Source organism: Chaetura pelagica, unplaced genomic scaffold, assembly GCF_000747805.2.
Source record: "Chaetura pelagica isolate M959 unplaced genomic scaffold, ChaPel_1.0 scaffold645, whole genome shotgun sequence".
Taxonomy (NCBI): Eukaryota; Metazoa; Chordata; class Aves; order Apodiformes; family Apodidae; genus Chaetura; species Chaetura pelagica.
The window spans coordinates 21,016-41,009 of record NW_009953219.1 but is presented as its reverse complement, the minus strand read 5'-3'; the positions used below and the strand labels follow the sequence as shown (position 1 = coordinate 41,009).

At 57.2% G+C, this 19,994-nt stretch overlaps 1 protein-coding gene across 1 annotated transcript in view; it reads left to right on the top strand.

The window, feature by feature from the left end:
- The window catches only part of CLPB (ClpB caseinolytic peptidase B homolog (E. coli)), a 71,735-nt gene that overhangs the window by 32,907 nt on the left and 18,834 nt on the right, over nt 1–19,994 (top strand). Inside the window, 2 exon segments of the mRNA XM_009997779.1 lie at nt 6,086–6,183; nt 10,557–10,671. Coding sequence (XP_009996081.1) covers nt 6,086–6,183; nt 10,557–10,671 — 213 coding nt within the window.

Here is a 19,994-nt window from a genome sequence, read left to right as displayed (position 1 = left end):
CCGCATCCCTGGGGGTTTTGAAGGGCAGGTTGGATGGGGCTTGGAGCAGCCTGGGCTGCTGGGAGGTGTCCCTGCCCATGCAGGGGGGTGGCCTGACATGATGGTGGTTGCTTGGAGTTTCTCAGCACTTGGGCATGGCCATCAATGTGCTGGCACTTGTGTCATTATTGCTCCAGCACCGTGGGACGTGAGCTGTGATGATAGGATTGGTTCCTAAATCCCAGTCTCCCAGGATTTTAATTACTGGTCTGGAACTCGTTGCCTTCGGATGGAGGGGGTCGATAATCCAGCCTGGAACATATTGAGCCACGGTTCTTGCAGCTTCTATTGCTGGATTTAATCATCTTTTGCAAAATTTACGGTGCACCAGAAGGGATCAATACGGAATTTATCCCGTTCCCCTGTAAATATGAGCAGGGAGAGGGAGAAGGTTGCAGGGGCTCTTGCATCATAGCTGGGCTGGATGTGGGAGAGCAGCAGACCAGGATAGAGCCCTGGGGGCAGCTGCCAAGGGTGTGACCCCCCAAAAAAGACCACCGAGCCTGGCACCCTGCTGTCACCTCAGAGGGCTTGGTGTCCTCTCAGGAGGTGGCAGATCCAGCTGTGCTCACTCTGCCTTCCCAGTCTGGAACAGAATCCCAGAATCCCAGACTGGTTTGGATGGGAAAGGAACATAAAGCCCACCCAGTGCCACCCCTGCATGGGCAGGGACACCTCCCAGCAGCCCAGGCTGCTCCAAGCCCCATCCAACCTGCCCTTCAACACCCCCAGGGATGGGGCAGCCACAGCTTTCCTGGGCAACCTGGGCCAGGCTCTCCCCACCCTCACAGCACAGAATTCCTCCCTCATGCTCCACCTCAGTCTCCCCTCTAAGCTTAATGATAACAAGCTCTTTGGCAATTAATACCTTCACAAAGCTGTTCCTGGCAGCTCCAGCCCCTCGTGCCTGGTTTCCCAGTGCAGGGTGGCTCAGCACCCCTCTCTCCTTGTGCACAGGTCAGGTTGATCTCTCCACACGTGTGTTGGCTTAGGTTTATTATCCAAGCTGGCTCTCACTTTCTGGCTCAGTGCCATCACTCCAATGGCTCTGGACTCATCAGAGTTGGTAGCCATCCACATGTGGATAGTAGCCCTCGCTCCAGGCACTAGCTGGTGCTCTCACCACAGCAGAAATTCCTTGGACAACTCCCTTCTCCCAGGGACAATGACCATTTGGTCTCCTTCAAATCTTTTGCTTTCAGTCCTTAAGTTGTTGTTTATCCATGAGGAGCCTTTAGTTCTTCTTACATCTTGCCTTGTAGGTGAGGAGCTCTGAGGTTCTTGAACATCAGAGGTGCAGGGAGCAGATCCTGCTTTCCACCCACCCACTTGGGGCAGTGCCCCCCACTCAGGAAGCAAAGCTTCCTGCCCAAAATGGTGCCATGAGCCATTCCTCACACCTTGAGCCCTCCTGCTTCACCCTGAGCATGTCACAGAGTCAGAGTGATGTGGGGTTGGAAGGCACCTCTGGAGATCCCCCATCCAACTCCCCAGAGCAGGATCCCTCCAGCAGGTCCCACAGGAACCTCCAGAGGGGCTGGGATGTCTCCAGAGAAGGAGCCTCCCTGGGCAGCCTGGCCCAGGGCTCTGCCACCCTCCCAGGCAACAAGTTCCTCCTCATGTTCAGCCTGACCCTCCTGTGCTCCAGCTGGTGCCCATGGCCCCTTGGCCTGTCCCTGGGCACTGCTGAGAAGAGACTGGTCCCCCCCTCCTGACCCCCCTGGAGATCCTGCTCAGCCTTGAGGAGACCCCCCCTCAGGCTCCTCCTCTCCAGCTGAGCAGCCCCATCCCTGGGGGTGTTGAAGGGCAGGTTGGATGGGGCTTGGAGCAGCCTGGGCTGCTGGGAGGTGTCCCTGCCCATGGCAGGCAGGGAACTGGATGGTCTTTAAGGTCCCTTCCCACCCAAACCAGTCAGGGTCTCCATGAATTGAAGCCTGTTTGCCAAGATCTGCTTTTCCTGCTCCCTCAACCACTGTTGGTTTTGCTCCCACCCATGACATCTCTATTTTACCCTCCCCTCCTTCTCTGTCAGAATTCTTCTGCCCTTCTTTTCAGCTTGGCAGCCACTTGTGGGGTTGGTTGGGACCTTCAGCATCTCTTCTGTTTTGTACCTCCTTGTTTCTGAGCCACGTTGGGTTGGCACATTGCTCTGGAGAGGACAACCACAACCAGTGGGTCCTTCAGCACAGCCACGCTGCTCCTGGGGCAGATTGTTGAGGTCCCAGGGAGCTGCTCTGCCTGGAGAACTTCTCTTTGCTCTTGTTTACCTCCCTGTTCGTTTCTGTCACGATTTCTTCAACTCTGAAGGACCAAAGGCAGAACTAGTCTCTGTGTGTCCCTACGTTCAGATGGTTTGGTCTCATATTCTCTCATTGGCATGTTTGTCAGGGCCTGGCCCAGGCTGCCCAGGGCAGGGGGGGAGTCCCCATCCCTGGGGGGGTTTCCAAGCCCTGGAGATGGTGCTGAGGGACACGGGGCAGGGGTGGCCTGGGCAGGGCTGGGGGAAGGGTTGGGCTGAAGGATCCTCAGGGTGTTTCCAGCCAGAATCATTCAGTGATCTGTGATTCTGTAATTAGCAAATGCCACCAATAAGGGGGGGGAGGGTTTGATGCTCTGTCATCTGCAGCACTGTCCCCCAGGCAGGCCCTGCAGATTCTGCTCCCACCCTCTTCCCCCCTGGAAAATTTTACTCTGTGTTTTCCCTCCATGAGATGTGAGGACATTCCCAGGAGAGCGTGTTCATGTTGCACCTCAGGAGCTTTGGAGGATTCATTCCATGTAGGAACAGGGGCAGGTTCCTCAGCAGGAGCTGAAGGTCCTTCCCCAGGGAGGGGAGCAGAGCCCTGCAGTGTCTCTGACCTGTGTTTTGGAACAGAGAATCATAGATTCATGGAAGGGTTTGGGTTGGAAGGGACCTTAAAGTCACCTAGACCTGAGCTCCCTGCCATGGGCAGGGACACCTCCCAGCAGCCCAGGTTGCTCCAAGCCCCATCACCTGCCCTTCAACACTGCCAGGGATGGGGCAGCCACAGCTTCCCTGGGCAACCTGGGCCAGGCTCTCCCCACCCTCACAGCACAGAATTTCTCCCTCCCATCTCAGCTCCAGCTCCCTCTGCCAGCTGGAAACCCTTCCCCCTGCTCCCATCCCTCCCTGCCCTTGTCCCAAGCCCCTCCCCAGCTTTCCTGGAGCCCCTTCAGGCCCTGGAAGCTGCTCTCAGCTCTCCCTGGAGCCTTCTCTTCTCCAGGCTGAACACCCCAACTCTCCCAGCCTGGCTCCAGAGCTGCTCCAGCCCTCCCAGCATCTCCGGGGCCTCCTCTGGGATGCTCCTCCAGTCCCTGTGGGATGTCCTGGCCCTCCTGCTGCCCCTCCTGCCACCCCTGCTGCCAGCAGAGCACCCAGACACCCGCTCCCTCCGCCAGCTCTATCGACAGCTGCCCCAAACCTGAAGGAACCCAAGACAAATTGTTAAGAGGAGGGAGTTAATAAAATTTGAAAAATTGAGGCCTGTCACTCTCCTAAACTTTTTCCGATCCCGCTGACGGGAACATATTTCCCCAATGAGTGCCCTCCTGCAGCTGCTGGTGCTGGTGCTGGAGCCACCTGCTATTTATCAAATATGATCAGCCAGGGCCTCCTAATGTGAGCAGGGAGGAGCAGGGGGAGGCGTCCGGCCCCACCGCCCGAGGTGCTGCCCAGGTGTCCATCTCCAGCTCCAGACAGCTTGTGGGAGGTGACAAATGACCTTCTATTAAGTCTCCCGGAAGGTTGAGGTCCCCTCTGCCCGCGTTCCAGGCAGCTGGAGGGGTGGGAGAGGGCAGGGAGGAGGTGGGGATGGGGAAGGGGGTCAGGCCGAGGAACCCCCCGTCACTTTTCCCTCCTATTAAGCAGCCCGAGCGCCGCGGTTATTTATGGCGGCGCGAGGGTTTTATTGCTGCCGGTGCTGGAGGTTGGAAATCGACCCGTCGGAGGAGTCGGGTTCTATCAATTATTGCAGCAATTAGTCAAGTCGTCAAAGCCATTAACAGGGGGATTAGGCCAATATTGGAGGGGCGTTATTGATAGATCCAGGGGAAGGGGGAAGAGCCAAACAAACCCTCCACCTGCCCGGGAGGTGAGCGCGGGAGATGAGCGCGTGTCTTGGAGAAGACACAGAACCAGCCCCCCCCCAGTTCCTCCCTGCACCAACTGGGGGTGGGTTTGGGCTGGGGGGGGGTCCAGGGGGGACCAGCAGCTCTTTAGAAGATATTGAGTGGCCGGCCCCAGCAGTTTATAATCTCACCTGTCTGGATCATACGCTTTGATTGGCCATGACAAGCTCTGCAACAGAAGCGGCTCCGCGGCCGATGTTTATGGAGCACATTTTTCATTCTGTAAGCAAATATAGATCCCCAATGCCAGGGCTGGGGAACAGCTCCTCTCCCTGGCTCCCCCCGTGCCGAGGCTCCTCTGCCTTCTTTCATCTAGTGTGATTTGCTGCTGCCTTTGATTGAGCCCTCCTGGTGCTCCCCTGCCTTCTACGAGCAGAAGCCACCGCCTGGTTTGCCCATGCCAAGGTGCCCCGTGGGATGGAGGAGGTTCCCTGAGGACCCCAGCTCCCTCCTGTCCTCCCAGTGGGATGGAGGATGTTCCCTGGGCCCCTGGGATGCTGTAGCAGTGCCCAGGTTCCCATTTTTCACACCATCAGCCTGTCCTGGTGAGGACACCAGCGATGAGCCAGCCCTGCTGAGCAGAGCCAGGCTGTGTCCTCACCAGCCTGCTCCTCAAGGCTTGGGATCTGCTGCAGCTTTGGAACCAGGAGGGTGGTCACCTCCAGCACCAGTTTTGAGGGGTTTGAGGCCAGTTTGAAGGTTCATGCTCATAACCAGTGGTGTCTGGTGAGCGGCAGCGAGTCAGAGTGCACCAACATCTGTGCTGGGTCTCTGCTGTAGAGATACCATCAAGTCCCAGACTGTTTTGGGTTGGAAGGGATCTGAAGATCATCTATATCCAACCCCTCCTGCCATGGGCAGGGACACCTCCCAGCAGCCCAGGCTGCTCCAAGCCCCATCCAACCTGCCCTTCAACACTGCCAGGGATGGGGCAGCCACAGCTTCCCTGGGCAACCTGGGCCAGGCTCTCCCCACCCTCACAGCCCAGAATTTCTCCCTCCCATCTCAGCTCCAGCTCCCTCTGCCAGCTGGAAACCCTTCCCCCTGCTCCCATCCCTCCCTGCCCTGGTCCCAAGCCCCTCCCCAGCTTTCCTGGAGCCCCTTCAGGCCCTGGAAGCTGCTCTCAGCTCTCCCTGGAGCCTTCTCTTCTCCAGGCTCAACACCCCAACTCTCAGCTCTATCTCCTGAGATACTGAGTCAGAGATCAATCCTGGGAGACCCTCCCTGCACCCCTGGCCATTTCCCTCTCTCCTGGTCTCAGACTGCCCTGTCCCAGATTACCAGATACTTCCCATCCCTGCAACTGGGGCCAGTTTGACTATGTATGTTGTTCCCCAGTGTGCCCAGGCCAGCAGGCCGGGCTCCCCCCACGGGAGCTGGTTTCTCCGAGGGTTTCTGGACTCCCTCACTTCACCCTTTGGGCTTTGGTGACTTCCCTTTTCTCAATGGAAGCCCAAAGCAGAGGGTGCCTGTCCCCAGGAGCCTCTCTGGTGGCCGAGGGTGGCAGCTGTGGAGCAGACCCAGCACCTCCAGCCTGGAGCAGCAGGGCCAGGGGGAGCGGGTCCAGGCGAAGCCGTAACGACCCCACTTGGCTCCCACAGGAGGGGGGGTGGGTGCTTTTGTGAGGTTCTTCTTTTCTTCTGGTCACCATGTGCTCTCATCCCCCCCAGCAGCTCTTCCCTGCCAGGCCAATTGTTTTTAGCAGTGACAATTCCCTTCCTTCCTCCCTGGCCACCCCCCTGTGTTGCACATTGTCCCTCTGAGCCAGACACCCTTCAGAGCCAAGGTTAGGAGAGGACACGGGGCAGGAGGGCAGGCACAAGTTGTGCTTCCTCCTCCTTCTGCCCCAAGACTCCTCTCTGATCCCCTCATCTTATTAATTTCTTCCTGCCTTCAGGTGCCAACCCCCTGCAGAAGAATGAGATGGGACACACACCCCTGGATTATGCCCGGGACGGGGAGGTCATGAGCCTCCTGAAAGCTTCAGAGGCCAAGGTGAGCCTGGGGTCTGGGTGGCTTTGTCTTTCCTTTTCCACTGCAAGAACAGGGTTAAAGAAGACCTGGAGGGTGGAGGAGCCCCTCAGCTCACCTGCTTTTCAGAAGAGGTCTGTGTCAGTCAACAGCACGATAAAGGGGAGAAACAAATCACTTCTGGGCTCCTTTTAGCTGCGTCCCTGGCTCTGTCCCCTCCTCTTCCCTGGGGTCATTTCCTCCTCAGCAGTGACCTGCCCAGGACCAGGAATTCTCTTCTGTACCTGGCAAAAAATATGGGAAAATCAGGGTTGTTACAGAACCACAGAATCAGTCTGGTTGGAAAAGACCTTTCAGGTCGTCGAATCTCACCATAACCCAACTCTGCCAACCATGAACCCAACCCTGCCAAGTCCAGTGCTCACACCACATCCCTGGTCTTTAACTGTGTTTTCTGGAATCCCTGGAAGAAGCAGGTGTGGGAATGGGGAGCCCAGGCAGGGGGTTCCTGGGGTTCATGCTCCGTGTGTTCACGAGCCCCAGGCTAAGGCAGGAGACACCAATCTCTGCTCTCTGGCTCTGGAATGTTCCTCTCATCCCTCCAGCCTCCCTGTGTCTTCAAGTGGGCTGGAGAGCATCGTGTCCCCGTGGTGGATCCTGGTTAGAGGGTGTTTTAGAGAGTGTTTTATAGGGAGGGTTTTTAATGAAGTGATTCTGGAGTGTTTGAGACCCATGTTTGTTGTTGTTCCAGGAAAACCCACAGGACTAAGTAGGTTCACAGGATATTGGGCAGTTTGGGATCTGCAGCCCAGTGTCAGGGGGTTCAGATTCCTGGCTCTGAGCCTTGTTTGAGTAGGACTTGATAATTGTCAGTCCTCTTGGGCATCATCTCTCCAAAAATCCCAGCTCAGGGAGGGTGGGAAGGTCTCCCTGCTGCCCCAGATTAGAAAAGCAGAGGTGGAGGAGGCTGGGTTTGCTCCTGGTTGCAGACCTGTCCTCTGGCACAGTGGGTTTATTTGGAATTGGAAGGTTTGGAATTTGGATTTGTGTGCTGGACACCTGAGGTGGAGAACTTGCCCCAGTGTGGGAGATGGAAGTGATGAAAACTGAATTTTCCTGCATGCAGGAGGTGTTGGGGTGAGATCAGCCTGCCAGGCAGGCAGAGCTGCTGTCCTGTCTGTGTCCACCTTGGAACATCCCTGCTTGAGCAGGAGCTCAAAGCCACATTCCCAGATACTCCACCTTCCTCCCAAGCAGGGGGACCAGGATCTCCCCTCTTGGATTTTCCATCACAGCAAAGGAAACCCTGGCTGGGAAACTCAGAGTGACAGAGTGGTGGGGTTGGAAGGAACCTCTGGAGATACCCCATCCAACCCCCCAGAGCAGGATCCCTCCAGCAGGTCCCACAGGAACCTCCAGAGGGGCTGGGATGTCTCCAGAGAAGGAGCCTCCACAGCCTCTCTGGGCAGCCTGGCCCAGGGCTCTGCCACCCTCCCAGGCAACAAGTTCCTCCTCATGTTCAGCCTGACCCTCCTGTGCTCCAGCTGGTGCCCACCTCGTGGTCCCTTGGACAACTCTCCCAAGTCTGAAGGAAGAAAAGTTGAGGACAAAAACCACTTGAAATCTTGACAAGAAGAAGGAGGGAGGGGAATTATCTGCTGGGTAAATGGTCCCTGGAGTCCAACCCTGGTGAGGAGACCTGCCCCCAGCAGCTGGGAAAAGCTCTGCTTGGCTTTTTTTATGCTTAACTAATAGATGGAGGAGAGGAAGGAAATAGATCTGGAGACACGTTCCCCGTGAAGATGATTGTGCTTGTATATAAAACATCAGGCAGGCAGGGCAGAGAGTGATGAATATTCAGCTGGGGGGGAAATGGTGCTTCTGGGGTTGCATCCACCCCAGTCCCCAGGATCCTCTGAGAGTCTTTGAGAATTTATTGCTCCTTTTAATCACTGCTGGGGAATGAATTGGCAGCACTAGGACTGGGTGGGCACGGCCCATAGATTTTATTTACATACCCCGGTGACAGAATAACAAGGAGTTTTCATATGTATTTTTAATTTATTTTGATTTCCTTTCTTCTTTTCACAAAACAAACCCCCCCAAAAAAAAAAAGAAGAGCACAGGCAAAAGGCCCCGGGGTGGTTTGGGTGGGTGGGATCACAGGGGGCTGAGGGTGCCTGAGCTGCTTTGTGGGGCTGAGCAGGCTGCTGAGATTTGGCCAAGCTGGCCTGTCTGTGGAGCTGGGAGGAGGGCAGAGACCCTCAAAACTGGTGGCTCTGCTGTGGAACTGGAAGAGAAGCAGCCCCAGGATTGATCTCAGCTCTTCCCCATCTTTGCTGTTCAGCTCCTCCTTCCCCCAGTGCACTGGGCCCAGTTGTAGAATCTCAGAATGGTTTGGATGGGAAAGGAACTTAAAGGACATCTAGATCCAACCCCCCTGCATGGGCAGGGACACCTCCCAGCAGCCCAGGCTGCTCCAAGCCCCATCCAACCTGCCCTTCAACACCCCCAGGGATGGGGCAGCCACAGCTTCCCTGGGCAACCTGGGCCAGGCTCTCCCCACCCTCACAGCCCAGAATTTCTCCCTCCCATCTCAGCTCCAGCTCCCTCTGCCAGCTGGAAACCCTTCCCCCTGCTCCCATCCCTCCCTGCCCTTGTCCCAAGCCCCTCCCCAGCTTTCCTGGAGCCCCTTCAGGCCCTGGAAGCTGCTCTCAGCTCTCCCTGGAGCCTTCTCTTCTCCAGGCTGAACACCCCAACTCTCCCAGCCTGGCTCCAGAGCTGCTCCAGCCCTCCCAGCATCTCCGGGGCCTCCTCTGGACTCTCCAACAGCTCCATCTCCTTACATTGGGGCCTCCAGAACTGGACACAGTTCTCCAGGTGGGGTCTCACCACAGCCGAGTAGAGGGGGAGTCACATCCATGCAGTGGTCTCTCCATGGCTGTGGCAGGATTTGAAGGACTGTTCCAGCAGTGAGTTGCCCTTTTTCAAGCTCTCTTTTCTGCCAAGCAGCAGTGGGAGCATCTCCTGAGCTGGAGCTCTGCCCTTGGTCACACTGAACCACCTTTGATGGACCTTGGAAAGAAAACAAACATCCAACCATGGCTCATGCACAGCCTGTTTTTTCCATCCAGCACCTCCTCAGGTTGTTGCTTTAAGCATATTTTATGGGAAAAATGTCTCTTTTGGTTGTTTGAGGAGTGTCTGTTCATGACCCCACACACAGCCCTGGGTGCAGAGGCAGGACAGGGCTGATTTTATGCTGCTGATTGTCCTGTGGAGAAACTGCTCCCCAGATCTCCAAAGGCCACAGCTTCATGTCCCTGACATGTCCTCCAGTCCATTATTTCTCCTTGTGTTCTGGAGCCCCCAACATGGAGCTGTTGGAGAGAGGCCAGAGGAGGCCCTGGAGATGCTGGGAGGGCTGGAGCAGCTCTGGAGCCAGGCAGGAAGAGTTGGGGTGTTGAGCCTGGAGAAGAGAAGGCTCCAGGGAGAGCTGAGAGCAGCTTCCAGTGCCTGAAGGGGCTCCAGGAAAGCTGGGGAGGGGCTTGGGACAAGGGCAGGGAGGGATGGGAGCAGGGGGAAGGGTTTCCAGCTGGCAGAGGGAGCTGGAGCTGAGATGGGAGGGAGAAATTCTGGGCTGTGAGGGTGGGGAGAGCCTGGCCCAGGTTGCCCAGGGAAGCTGTGGCTGCCCCATCCCTGGGGGTGTTGAAGGGCAGGTTGGATGGGGCTTGGAGCAGCCTGGGCTGCTGGGAGGTATCCCTGCCCATGCAGGGGTGGGACTGGGTGGGCTCTGAGGTCCCTTCCCACCCAAACCAGGCTGGGATTCTCTCGATGACCTTGTGTGGGATGTGAACTACTCCAGGCGTTATCTCCTCCTGCAGCTCCAGAATGATCCCAGAGAAGCAGTGAGTCAGTGGCACTCACAGGGTTCCTGGTGAGCTGAAGGGGGAGAGAAGCAAATCTGAGGAAAGAGCTTTTTCCAGTCCCATCCTGTGTGGGTGTGTTGGCCCAACGCTGCTGTCTGACCTGCCCAGTGGACACAGCGACACTTCCATCCCCGTGGAATGATGCTGGATGTGTGGAGGGTGGGAAAACAAATCCAAGCAGGAGAGCCCAGGCTTTGTCAGCAGCAGCAGGCTGAGCCTGGGCTGAGAGCCCAGCAGGCAGACTGGGCAGGGCTGGTGTTCCCTCTGTCTCCTTTCTCCCATCCCCCTGCACCCCAGACCCATCCCAGCAGATCCGCACGTTCCCTCTTCCTTGGGATGCTGCTCCCAAAGCTGCATCTGAGTGTCAGACCCAAGGGCTTGGCCAGCCCTGGGAGGAGATGAAGGACCTTGTGGTCATCTGGTTGCTCCCAAGGGTCTGGTTCCCAAGGTTTCCTTCCCCCCCTGCAGTTCCAGGAGGAGCAGCGCCAGCGGGAGCTGCAGGAGCGGCGCCGCTTCCCGCTGGAGCAGCGGCTGAAGGAGCAGATCATCGGGCAGGAGAGCGCCATCGCCACCGTGGGAGCAGGTAGGGCCTGCCTGCCCCTCTGCCCGCAGCCACGGAGGCACTGGGGGCTGGAAAAGGCCTTTCAGGTCCTCCAGTCCAACCCTTCCCCCAGCCCTGCCCAGGCCACCCCTGCCCCGTGTCCCTCAGCACCATCTCCAGGGCTTGGAAACCCCTCCAGGGATGGGGACTCCCCCCCTGCCCTGGGCAGCCTGGGCCAGGCCCTGACAACCCTTGCCAGGGAGAAATTGTTCCCCAGATCCAACCTCAACCTCCCCTGGCACAACTTGAGGCCGTTCCCTCTTGTCCTGTCGCTTGTTCCTGGGGAGCAGAGCCCGACCCCCCTGGCTCCAACCTCCTCTCAGCAGCTGCAGAGCCAGCAGGTCTCCCCTCAGCCTCCTTTGCTCCAGGCTGGACACCCCCAGCTCCCTCAGCTATTTCTCTTAAGACTTGTGCTCCATCCCCTTCATAGAATCATGGAATCCCAGACTGGTTTGGGTTAGAAGGGACCTCAAACCCACCCAGACCCACCCTGCATGGGCAGGGACACCTCCCAGCAGCCCAGGCTGCTCCAAGCCCCATCCAACCTGCCCTTCAACACTGCCAGGGATGGGGCAGCCACAGCTTCCCTGGGCAACCTGGGCCAGGCTCTCCCCACCCTCACAGCCCAGAATTTCTCCCTCCCATCTCAGCTCCAGCTCCCTCTGCCAGCTGGAAACCCTTCCCCCTGCTCCCATCCCTCCCTGCCCTTGTCCCAAGTCCCTCCCCAGCCTTCCCAGCCCTCCCATCTTTCCCCAGCTCAGTTGCCCTTCCCTGCACATGCTCCAGCAACCTCTCCTGCTCCAGGGGGAACACGAGTCGTTCCCTCAAGCCCTGATCCAGGGCTCCCTCTGGCAGGTCCCCAAGGTTGGTGGTAGAATCATAGAATCATGGAATGGTTAGAGTTGGAAGGGACCTTAAAGGTCATGGAGCTCCAGCTCTCATGGTGAGGTCCAGCAGGTGTTTCTGGGCTGTGTCTCCCAGGAGGGGCTGTGTCAGGTGCAGCAGCACAGAGGACCACCCAGTGCCCTCTCCCAGGCTCTGCATGAGGTGCCTACAAGCCCTTCAAGTCAGAATTATTCCTCTCTAGACTAAACCTCTTGGCTTGAAGGTCAGAGCTGGTCACCCAGAGTTCAGTCCTCAGCTGAACGTGGTGACACTTGAACATGGAGCTCTCAGCTTACGAGACCGTTCATCTTCAGCACATCCCTGCTGAATAATTCAGAGCAGATTCCTGCAGCTCTGTGCACGGGAGCCCCTCACCCACGGGCTGCTCTGGGGGTTGGTTTCTGCATCCCTTACAGGTCTGGGGGGCTTTGTTCCATGGTGAGATTCAAGCAGGTGCTTCAGCCACACTTTCCTGGCCACAAGTGGTCCCTCAGCTCAAAGGCCAGTGGCCTGTGACTGGTACCAGAGCATCTGAAGCAAGATAGTGGTGAGAGGACAAGGGGGAATGGATTCAAACTGGAAGAGGGGAGATTTAGGTTGGACATCAAGAGGAAATTCTGGGCTGTGAGGGTGGGGAGAGCCTGGCCCAGGTTGCCCAGGGAAGCTGTGGCTGCCCCATCCCTGGGGGTGTTGAAGGGCAGGTTGGATGGGGCTTGGAGCAGCCTGGGCTGCTGGGGGGTGTCCCTGCCCATGCAGGGGTGGGACTGGGTGATCTTGAAGGTCCCATCCAACCAAAACCAGTCCAGGACTCTGTGATCTCTAAGGTACTTGCCTCCAAGTTCTTCCATCCCCCCCTTCCTGGATGTCTTGCCATTCACCCCTGCAGAGAACAGTAAACCCTTTGGGCAGCAGCACATCCCTGGGACATTCCCATTCCCAGCTGTATCCATGACCTTGTAGAGGCACAGGTGGACACCACCCCCTGTTGCTACACCCAGAAACAGGGTTCACCCCTGAGAGGCTGTTGCCTTTCCCAGGCTGATTCCCTTCCTTCCTGCCCGGGAAGCTGCAGCGCTGCCCTCCCTGGGGAGCTGGGAAGCCCTGAGGTGGTTCCTGGGAGTCCTTTACAAACAGGGGGAGCCTGAAACGTTTCCTTAGCTGGAGCATTTCAGTAGTTGGGATATTTGTTTAGCTGGTTGGTTTGTTTTCCTTCTCTGAGGCTGCTGAAGCCCCTCATCCCTCCCCCCCCACCCCAGACCCGCTGCCTTTTTCTCCAAGTCTTTTTCCCACACTTGGAATTCCAATTTGACAAAAAAAAAAACAAACAACCCCAACCCTAAATTAACTAAACCCAGGGAATAAATGAGGAGCCTGGCCTCTTGTGGCTGTGATGGAAGTGCACAAGCAGCAGGGCTGGAGGAAAAGGGGCTGGTTTGCTCAGGCCAGGGCATGGAGTTGGGGGAAAAAGAGAACCAGGGCAGCTTTGAGACCCTTGGGGCCTGAGCAGGAGCCACAGATTCCAGCTGAGCACAGGGAGTTGCTCCCAAATCACTCCCTGCTGTTAAGCAGTGGTGAGAGGAAAGGGTGTCAGGGTGGAGCAGGGGGGAGGACAGTGTCTGCCCAGCAAATGGGGACCTGTCCCTGCTCATCGGGCTTGGCTGGTGGTTGGTGCAGCCACCTTGGCAGCAGCACCCGCTCCCTCCTCTGCTCCATCATCTGCTCCATCATCTGCTCCATCATCTGCTCCATCATTTGCTCCCAGCCTCCCATCTTCCCTAAGAGAAAAGGGGGGACAGTCTCAGTTGTTTGTTTTCCCTTGGGACAACCTCAGAACTCAGGAGCAGTTGGTTTGATGCTGGACACTAAAACCAGCGTGAGGAACCGACTGGGCTGGGCTCGTTTCCCAGTCCCGAACCTCTGGATCCTGTTGCTACTTCCTCAAACCCATTCCTGGATCCCAGTTCAAATGGGACAGCGCTGGGAAAACCGGGCTGAAGTGCCAGCAAGTCCGAGAGCCCCGGGTGGGAGGAGAGGTTGGTTAACAAAGAGGAGCAGTGGGAAGAGCCGCAGACCCAGCGCGGCCCCCCTGCCCGGCGGCAGCGCCCGCTAATTGGGAGGCTTTGATTAATGGGCAGCGCCTGTTCCCGACACAGGTGGTGCTGCCGCGCATTAAAGCGCCTGCTTTTATGGAGGTTTCTCTTATTGAATTATCGGGAATGTGCTTGATACCCCCGCAGCCTCGGGATATCAGAGCACAGGGAGCGGGAGAGTCTGCGGCTCCTCCTCCCGCTGCTGCCCCTGCCCGGCCGGGCTGCTGCCCTCGGGAGGGGAGAACGGGCAGACCTGCCCTCCTTCCTTCTCCCCTTCCCTCCTTCCTTCTCCCCTTTCTTCTGCCCTTCTCCCCTTCTCTCCTTCCTTCTCCCCTTCCCTCCTTCCTTCTCCCCTTTCTTCTGCCCTTCTCCCCTTCTCTCCTTCCTTCTCCCCTTCCCTCCTTCCTTCTCCCCTTTCTTCTGCCCTTCTCCCCTTCTCTCCTTCCTTCTCCCCTTCCCTCCTTCCTTCTCCCCTTTCTTCTGCCCTTCTCCCCTTCTCTCCTTCCTTCTCCCCTTCCCTCCTTCCTTCTCCCCTTTCTTCTGCCCTTCTCCCCTTCTCTCCTTCCTTCTCCCCTTCCCTCCTTCCTTCTCCCCTTTCTTCTGCCCTTCTCCCCTTCTCTCCTTCCTTCTCCCCTTCCTTCTGCCCTTCCCTCCTTCCCTCCTTCCTTCTCTCCTTCCCTCCTTCCTTCTCTCCTTCCTTCTCCCCTTCCCTCCTTCCTTCTCCCCTTCCCTTTTCCCCTTCCTTTTCCCCTTCTCTCCTTCCCTCGTTCCTTCTCTCCTTCCTTCTGCCCTTCTCTCCTTCCTTCTGCCCTTCTTCTCTTCCCTTCTTCCCTTCCTTTTCCCCTTCTCTCCTTCCTTCTCCCCTTCTCCCCTTCCCTCTCCCCTTCCTTCTTTCTCCCCTTCCCTTCCTTCCCTCTTCCCAGCACTTCCTCTCTGCCACTGCTGCTCCTTCATCCCCAGCTGGCTGTCCTGCTTTCCCACGTGCCTCCCATTCCCTGCTCCCCGGAGCAAAGTGGCCTCCAGCTTTGCCAGCTGATCAGGCTCATTTAGAACTGCTGCCTTAATTGAATAATCCCATTGGATCCATCACTGGGGCAGGACCCAAACAGTCTCCAGGGGGGTTTGGCCTGGGAATACAAAGGGAATGTGCACGGGGGGGTTGGGCCACACAGCCCCAGGTGTGGGGGATGCTCAGGGGGCTGCCAGGAGGAGGATTGCAGGGAGCAGAGGGAAGAATCCCTTCTCCAGGGTTTCCATGGGATCTATCCCAGCCCTGCTGCTCCCCTTGAAGCAGGACAGGTGGGAAGGCAGGTGATGATGGACCCATTGCAGTGGGACATCTGAGGTGGGAGCAGCTCTGGAGCCAGGCTGGGAGAGTTGGGGTGTCCAGCCTGGAGAAGAGAAGGCTCCAGGGAGAGCTGAGAGCAGCTTCCAGTGCCTGAAGGGGCTCCAGGAAAGCTGGGGAGGGGCTTGGGACAAGGGCAGGGAGGGATGGGAGCAGGGGGAAGGGTTTCCAGCTGGCAGAGGGAGCTGGAGCTGAGATGGGAGGGAGAAATTCTGGGCTGTGAGGGTGGGGAGAGCCTGGCCCAGGTTGCCCAGGGAAGCTGTGGCTGCCCCATCCCTGGGGGTGTTGAAGGGCAGGTTGGATGGGGCTTGGAGCAGCCTGGGCTGCTGGGAGGTGTCCCTGCCCATGCAGGGGGTTGGATCTAGATAACTTTAAGGTCCCTTCCAACCCAAACCCCTCCATGATTCTGTGGCTCAGACCTTGCAGCACTTGTCGTTGCCTGCAAGTCAGGCCTGACTCTGCAAGGAAGCATCTTTGGTCTTGAGGTTCATCTTCTCCCACATCCCAGAGCTGGCCATGGTGGGGCTGGATGGGTGGTTCTTTGGGACTGTGGGATGATGGAGGCAGAGCCTGGAGGGAGGAGAGTGATCCCATGGTGGGCACAGACCTGGAGCATCAACCCCGTGGCACCCCGGGCCCGGGCGGCCCGAGAAACGCCGCCGAATGAATTGATTTGATAAATGGACATTTATTACACTCACAAATTGGCTGAAACCAATTTTGGTCACATCAAGGGCTGATAACTGCGAGGGTATTGATTTGTGTAAAGTAATACAGTGAATTTATCAGTTCAATAGGCAGCTGAAGGGCCTCTCGGAGACCCCGCGCTGCAGCCGCGCTGTTACTGATGGACAAAATCAAGTGAGAGCAACTGCAGCCAGGCTGGAAATGGCTCCACAGAAGAAGGCCCAGGTGTTATCATCAGCCTCTTGGCTTGGACATTGGGTCTGAGTGTCTTAATGAAATTTCAGGCCAGCAGCGTGACCTGCCTCCTGTTATTTCTCTATTTCTGCCACCCCTGGAGTCGCAGGAGGAAGGGGACGTGGTTTTCTTGGTGGGTCTCGAGGAGACCGGGCAATGTGGCCAACAGGGGATCCTTCTGCTTGGAGAGGGACTTCAAGATCGTGGAGTCCAACCAGGACCCAACTCTACCACCCATTCCCCCAGCCCTGCCCAGGCCACCCCTGCCCCGTGTCCCTCAGCACCATCTCCAGGGCTTGGAAACCCCTCCAGGGATGGGGACTCCCCCCCTGCCCTGGGCAGCCTGGGCCAGGCCCTGACAACCCTTGCCAGGGAGAAATTGTTCCCCAGATCCAACCTCAACCTCCCCTGGCACAACTTGAGGCTGTTCCCTCTTGTCCTGTCGCTTGTTCCTGGGGAGCAGAGCCCGACCCCCCTGGCTCCAACCTCCTCTCAGCAGCTGCAGAGCCAGCAGGTCTCCCCTCAGCCTCCTTTGCTCCAGGCTGGACACCCCCAGCCCCCTCAGCTGCTCCTCTTCAGACTTCTAACCTCTGCTGGGTGGGTGCAGACCTCACTCTGGACTTTCCTTAATGAGCTTTTTGCCCCTCAAACCACCCCAACCTCCTGCTGTGTCCTAGGGTGGCTTTGTTGTCCCTCTTGCTGAATCCACACTGGGCCGTGACCAACCCTGGGGAGGTGCCCTCAGCCATGGCCACAAGCCCTGGGGGTTTGGTGGCCCCTCTTTGGTGTCAACCAGAATGCTTGAGGTTCCCCAGGCCTGACGGGCACCGAGGTGAGGTTGGGTGCTCAAACACCTCAGGTTAAGGCAGGTTTCAGCCAGGGCTCTGCTCCTCCTCGCCGCGGATCCAAGGGCCACCAGCGCCTTCCAGCCGGGATCGCGCGCGGAATCACAACCACTAACTTTTATGGTCGGTTTTTATGGGTTAGTTTATATCCCTGGAGCTGCTCTGAGTGTTTTTCCATAAACTCTGGTCTCCTGCAGCAGAAGAGAAGGGAAAATGATGGCACTTAACCTCGCTGCCTTCGGACCATTGAACTCACTGACCCCTGCCAGTGGTCACTCCGTGCCCCGAAGCAAAAGTTTATTACCTTTATTATCTTGGCTGAGGTAGCTGCAGGAACTGTGGCCTGGCCTGTTATTCCCCATCTTCTGGTTTTTGCTCCAATCCCCACCCCAGGCCTCTGACATCTTTGCTGCCAGAAAGGGGCAGGGAAGGAGCCACGTGCAGCGCCAGGAAGGGCACGTGGTGGGATCAGCTTGGGGTTGTTTTCCAGCTTGGGCGTTGGAACTAGATGGTCTTTAAGGTCCCTTCCCAGGGACACAGAATCATGGAATGGTTTGGGTTGGAGGGACCTCAAATCCCACCCAGTCCCACCCCTGCATGGGCAGGGACACCTCCCAGCAGCCCAGGCTGCTCCAAGCCCCATCCAACCTGCCCTTCAACACCCCCAGGGATGGGGCAGCCACAGCTTCCCTGGGCAACCTGGGCCAGGCTCTCCCCACCCTCTCCCTAATCCTCACCAGATCCATCAGTTCCCACCCTACTTGGGTCTCCTCAAACATGGGCACAGGCTGGGAGGGTCCCAGCAACCGCAGGGGCAAATTCCCGCCGGGCTCGGCGGTTCCAGCTGCCGGGAATCGTGCCCTGGAGCTGCTGCTTTCCCACACCTTCCCAGCACAGCTCCTGCAGGCAGAGGCAGCTGTTCCCCCCGGGCTGGGGGATACAGGATTTGGCTTCTTTTTCTCTGCAACAAGGGAAGATTTTCAGGTACCACGTGGAAACGTTTCTTCAGTGTTTCCCACGTCCGGTCCTGCTCCCGGCAGGAAAACCCCCCCTTGTCACACCCACCTTTTCTGAGGAACCTTTCTCATTCCCCTGGGCCAGGCAGAGGGTTTTGTGCAGTGACTTCCTTTTTTGGGGTTGGATTTCACAATCTTCCCATGTCCAGGGTTCCTCTCTTGTCAGCTCCAGCTTGGAAATAAAACCAAAGCATCCCCAGTGCCAGTGGGTTCAGCTGAGCCTCGGATCTCCAGATGGTTTCCCTCCATCCTTCATTCTCCTTTGGATTCTGTTTCTCCTTCCTCTACCTTAAAAAATATGAAGGTTTTTGTCCTTGGGCATCTTGTCCATTTCATGCCCTCCTTTGACCCAACACAAGGTGCCACCTCTCCGGTCTCATTGACTCCTGGCAGCTGGTCCCTCTTTGCTGGAGCCTCCCTGTCCTTCAGAGCCAGGCCCAGCTGTCAGTTCATGTCTTTTCTTCCAAAATAATCCCCCAGATCAGCTGGGAAGGCTGAGGTGGGTCTGGCTCCCTCTCCTGAAGGAGGAGCTGGAAGTTCAGCGTGTGGCCGGAACTCTGCGTCGCTCGCAGGGCACAGGGTGGGATCTGGGGAGCTCTGGGCTCTGCTCTGGGCTTTGCACCACGTTCTTCTGCCAGAACCAGCTGCCAAGTCGTGTCCAAGCCATGATCTGGAGCTTTCCATGTCCTGTGGTGCCTTCCTGACTCCAGCTCAGTCCGAGTCCATCCCTGGCACCTGGGGAGCAGCACTGGTGGAGCAGAGCAGGCTTGGAAGGAGTTGGCTTAGAATGACAGAATCAGGGAATTGTTTTGGTTAGAAAAGTCCCTTAAGATTATCAAGACCAGCTGTTAACCCAGCACTACCAAGGCCACCACTAAACCTTTGAATCCCAGACTAGTGGGTTCAGCTGAGCCTCGGATCTCCAGATGGTTTCCCTCCATCCTTCATTCTCCTTTGGATTCTGTTTCTCCTTCCTCTACCTTAAAAAATATGAAGGTTTTTGTCCTTGGGCATCTTGTCCATTTCATGCCCTCCTTTGACCCAACACAAGGTGCCACCTCTCCGGTCTCATTGACTCCTGGCAGCTGGTCCCTCTTTGCTGGAGCCTCCCTGTCCTTCAGAGCCAGGCCCAGCTGTCAGTTCATGTCTTTTCTTCCAAAATAATCCCCCAGATCAGCTGGGAAGGCTGAGGTGGGTCTGGCTCCCTCTCCTGAAGGAGGAGCTGGAAGTTCAGCGTGTGGCCGGAACTCTGCGTCGCTCGCAGGGCACAGGGTGGGATCTGGGGAGCTCTGGGCTCTGCTCTGGGCTTTGCACCACGTTCTTCTGCCAGAACCAGCTGCCAAGTCGTGTCCAAGCCATGATCTGGAGCCTTCCATGTCCTGTGGTGCCTTCCTGACTCCAGCTCAGTCCGAGTCCATCCCTGGCACCTGGGGAGCAGCACTGGTGGAGCAGAGCAGGCTTGGAAGGAGTTGGCTTAGAATGACAGAATCAGGGAATTGTTTTGGTTAGAAAAGTCCCTTAAGATTATCAAGACCAGCTGTTAACCCAGCACTACCAAGGCCACCACTAAACCTTTGAATCCCAGACTGGTTTGGGTTGGAAGGGACCTTTGAAGGTCACCCAGCCCCACCCCTGCTGTGATCCTCCCCTGGCCAGCCCCTGATCACTCTATCCACCCATCCATCCATCCATCCCTCATCCCTCCATCCATCCATCCATCCACCCATCCCTCATCCATCCATCCATCCATCCATCCATCCATCCCTCATCCCTCCATCCATCCATCCATCCACCCATCCCTCATCCCTCCATCCATCCCTCCATCCATCCATCCATCCATCCATCCACTGACCATCCAACCATCCATCTTTGATCCATCCATCTATCCCTCCATCCATCCATCCATCCATCCATCCATCCATCCATCCATCTCTTTCTCTCCTTCCCTTCCTTCTCTCCCCCCTTCCCTCCCATCTACTGACCATCCATCCCTCCATCCATCCATGTCTCCTTTTCTCCTTCCTTCCCTCCCTCCCTCTACCCATCCATCTACTGACCAACCATCCCTCCACCCATCCCTCCATCTGTCCATCCATCCCTCCACCCATCCGTCCATTCATCCATCCCTCCATCCATCCACCCATCCATCTCTCCATCCCTCCATCCATCCCTCCATCCATCCATCCCTCCATCCATCCCTCCA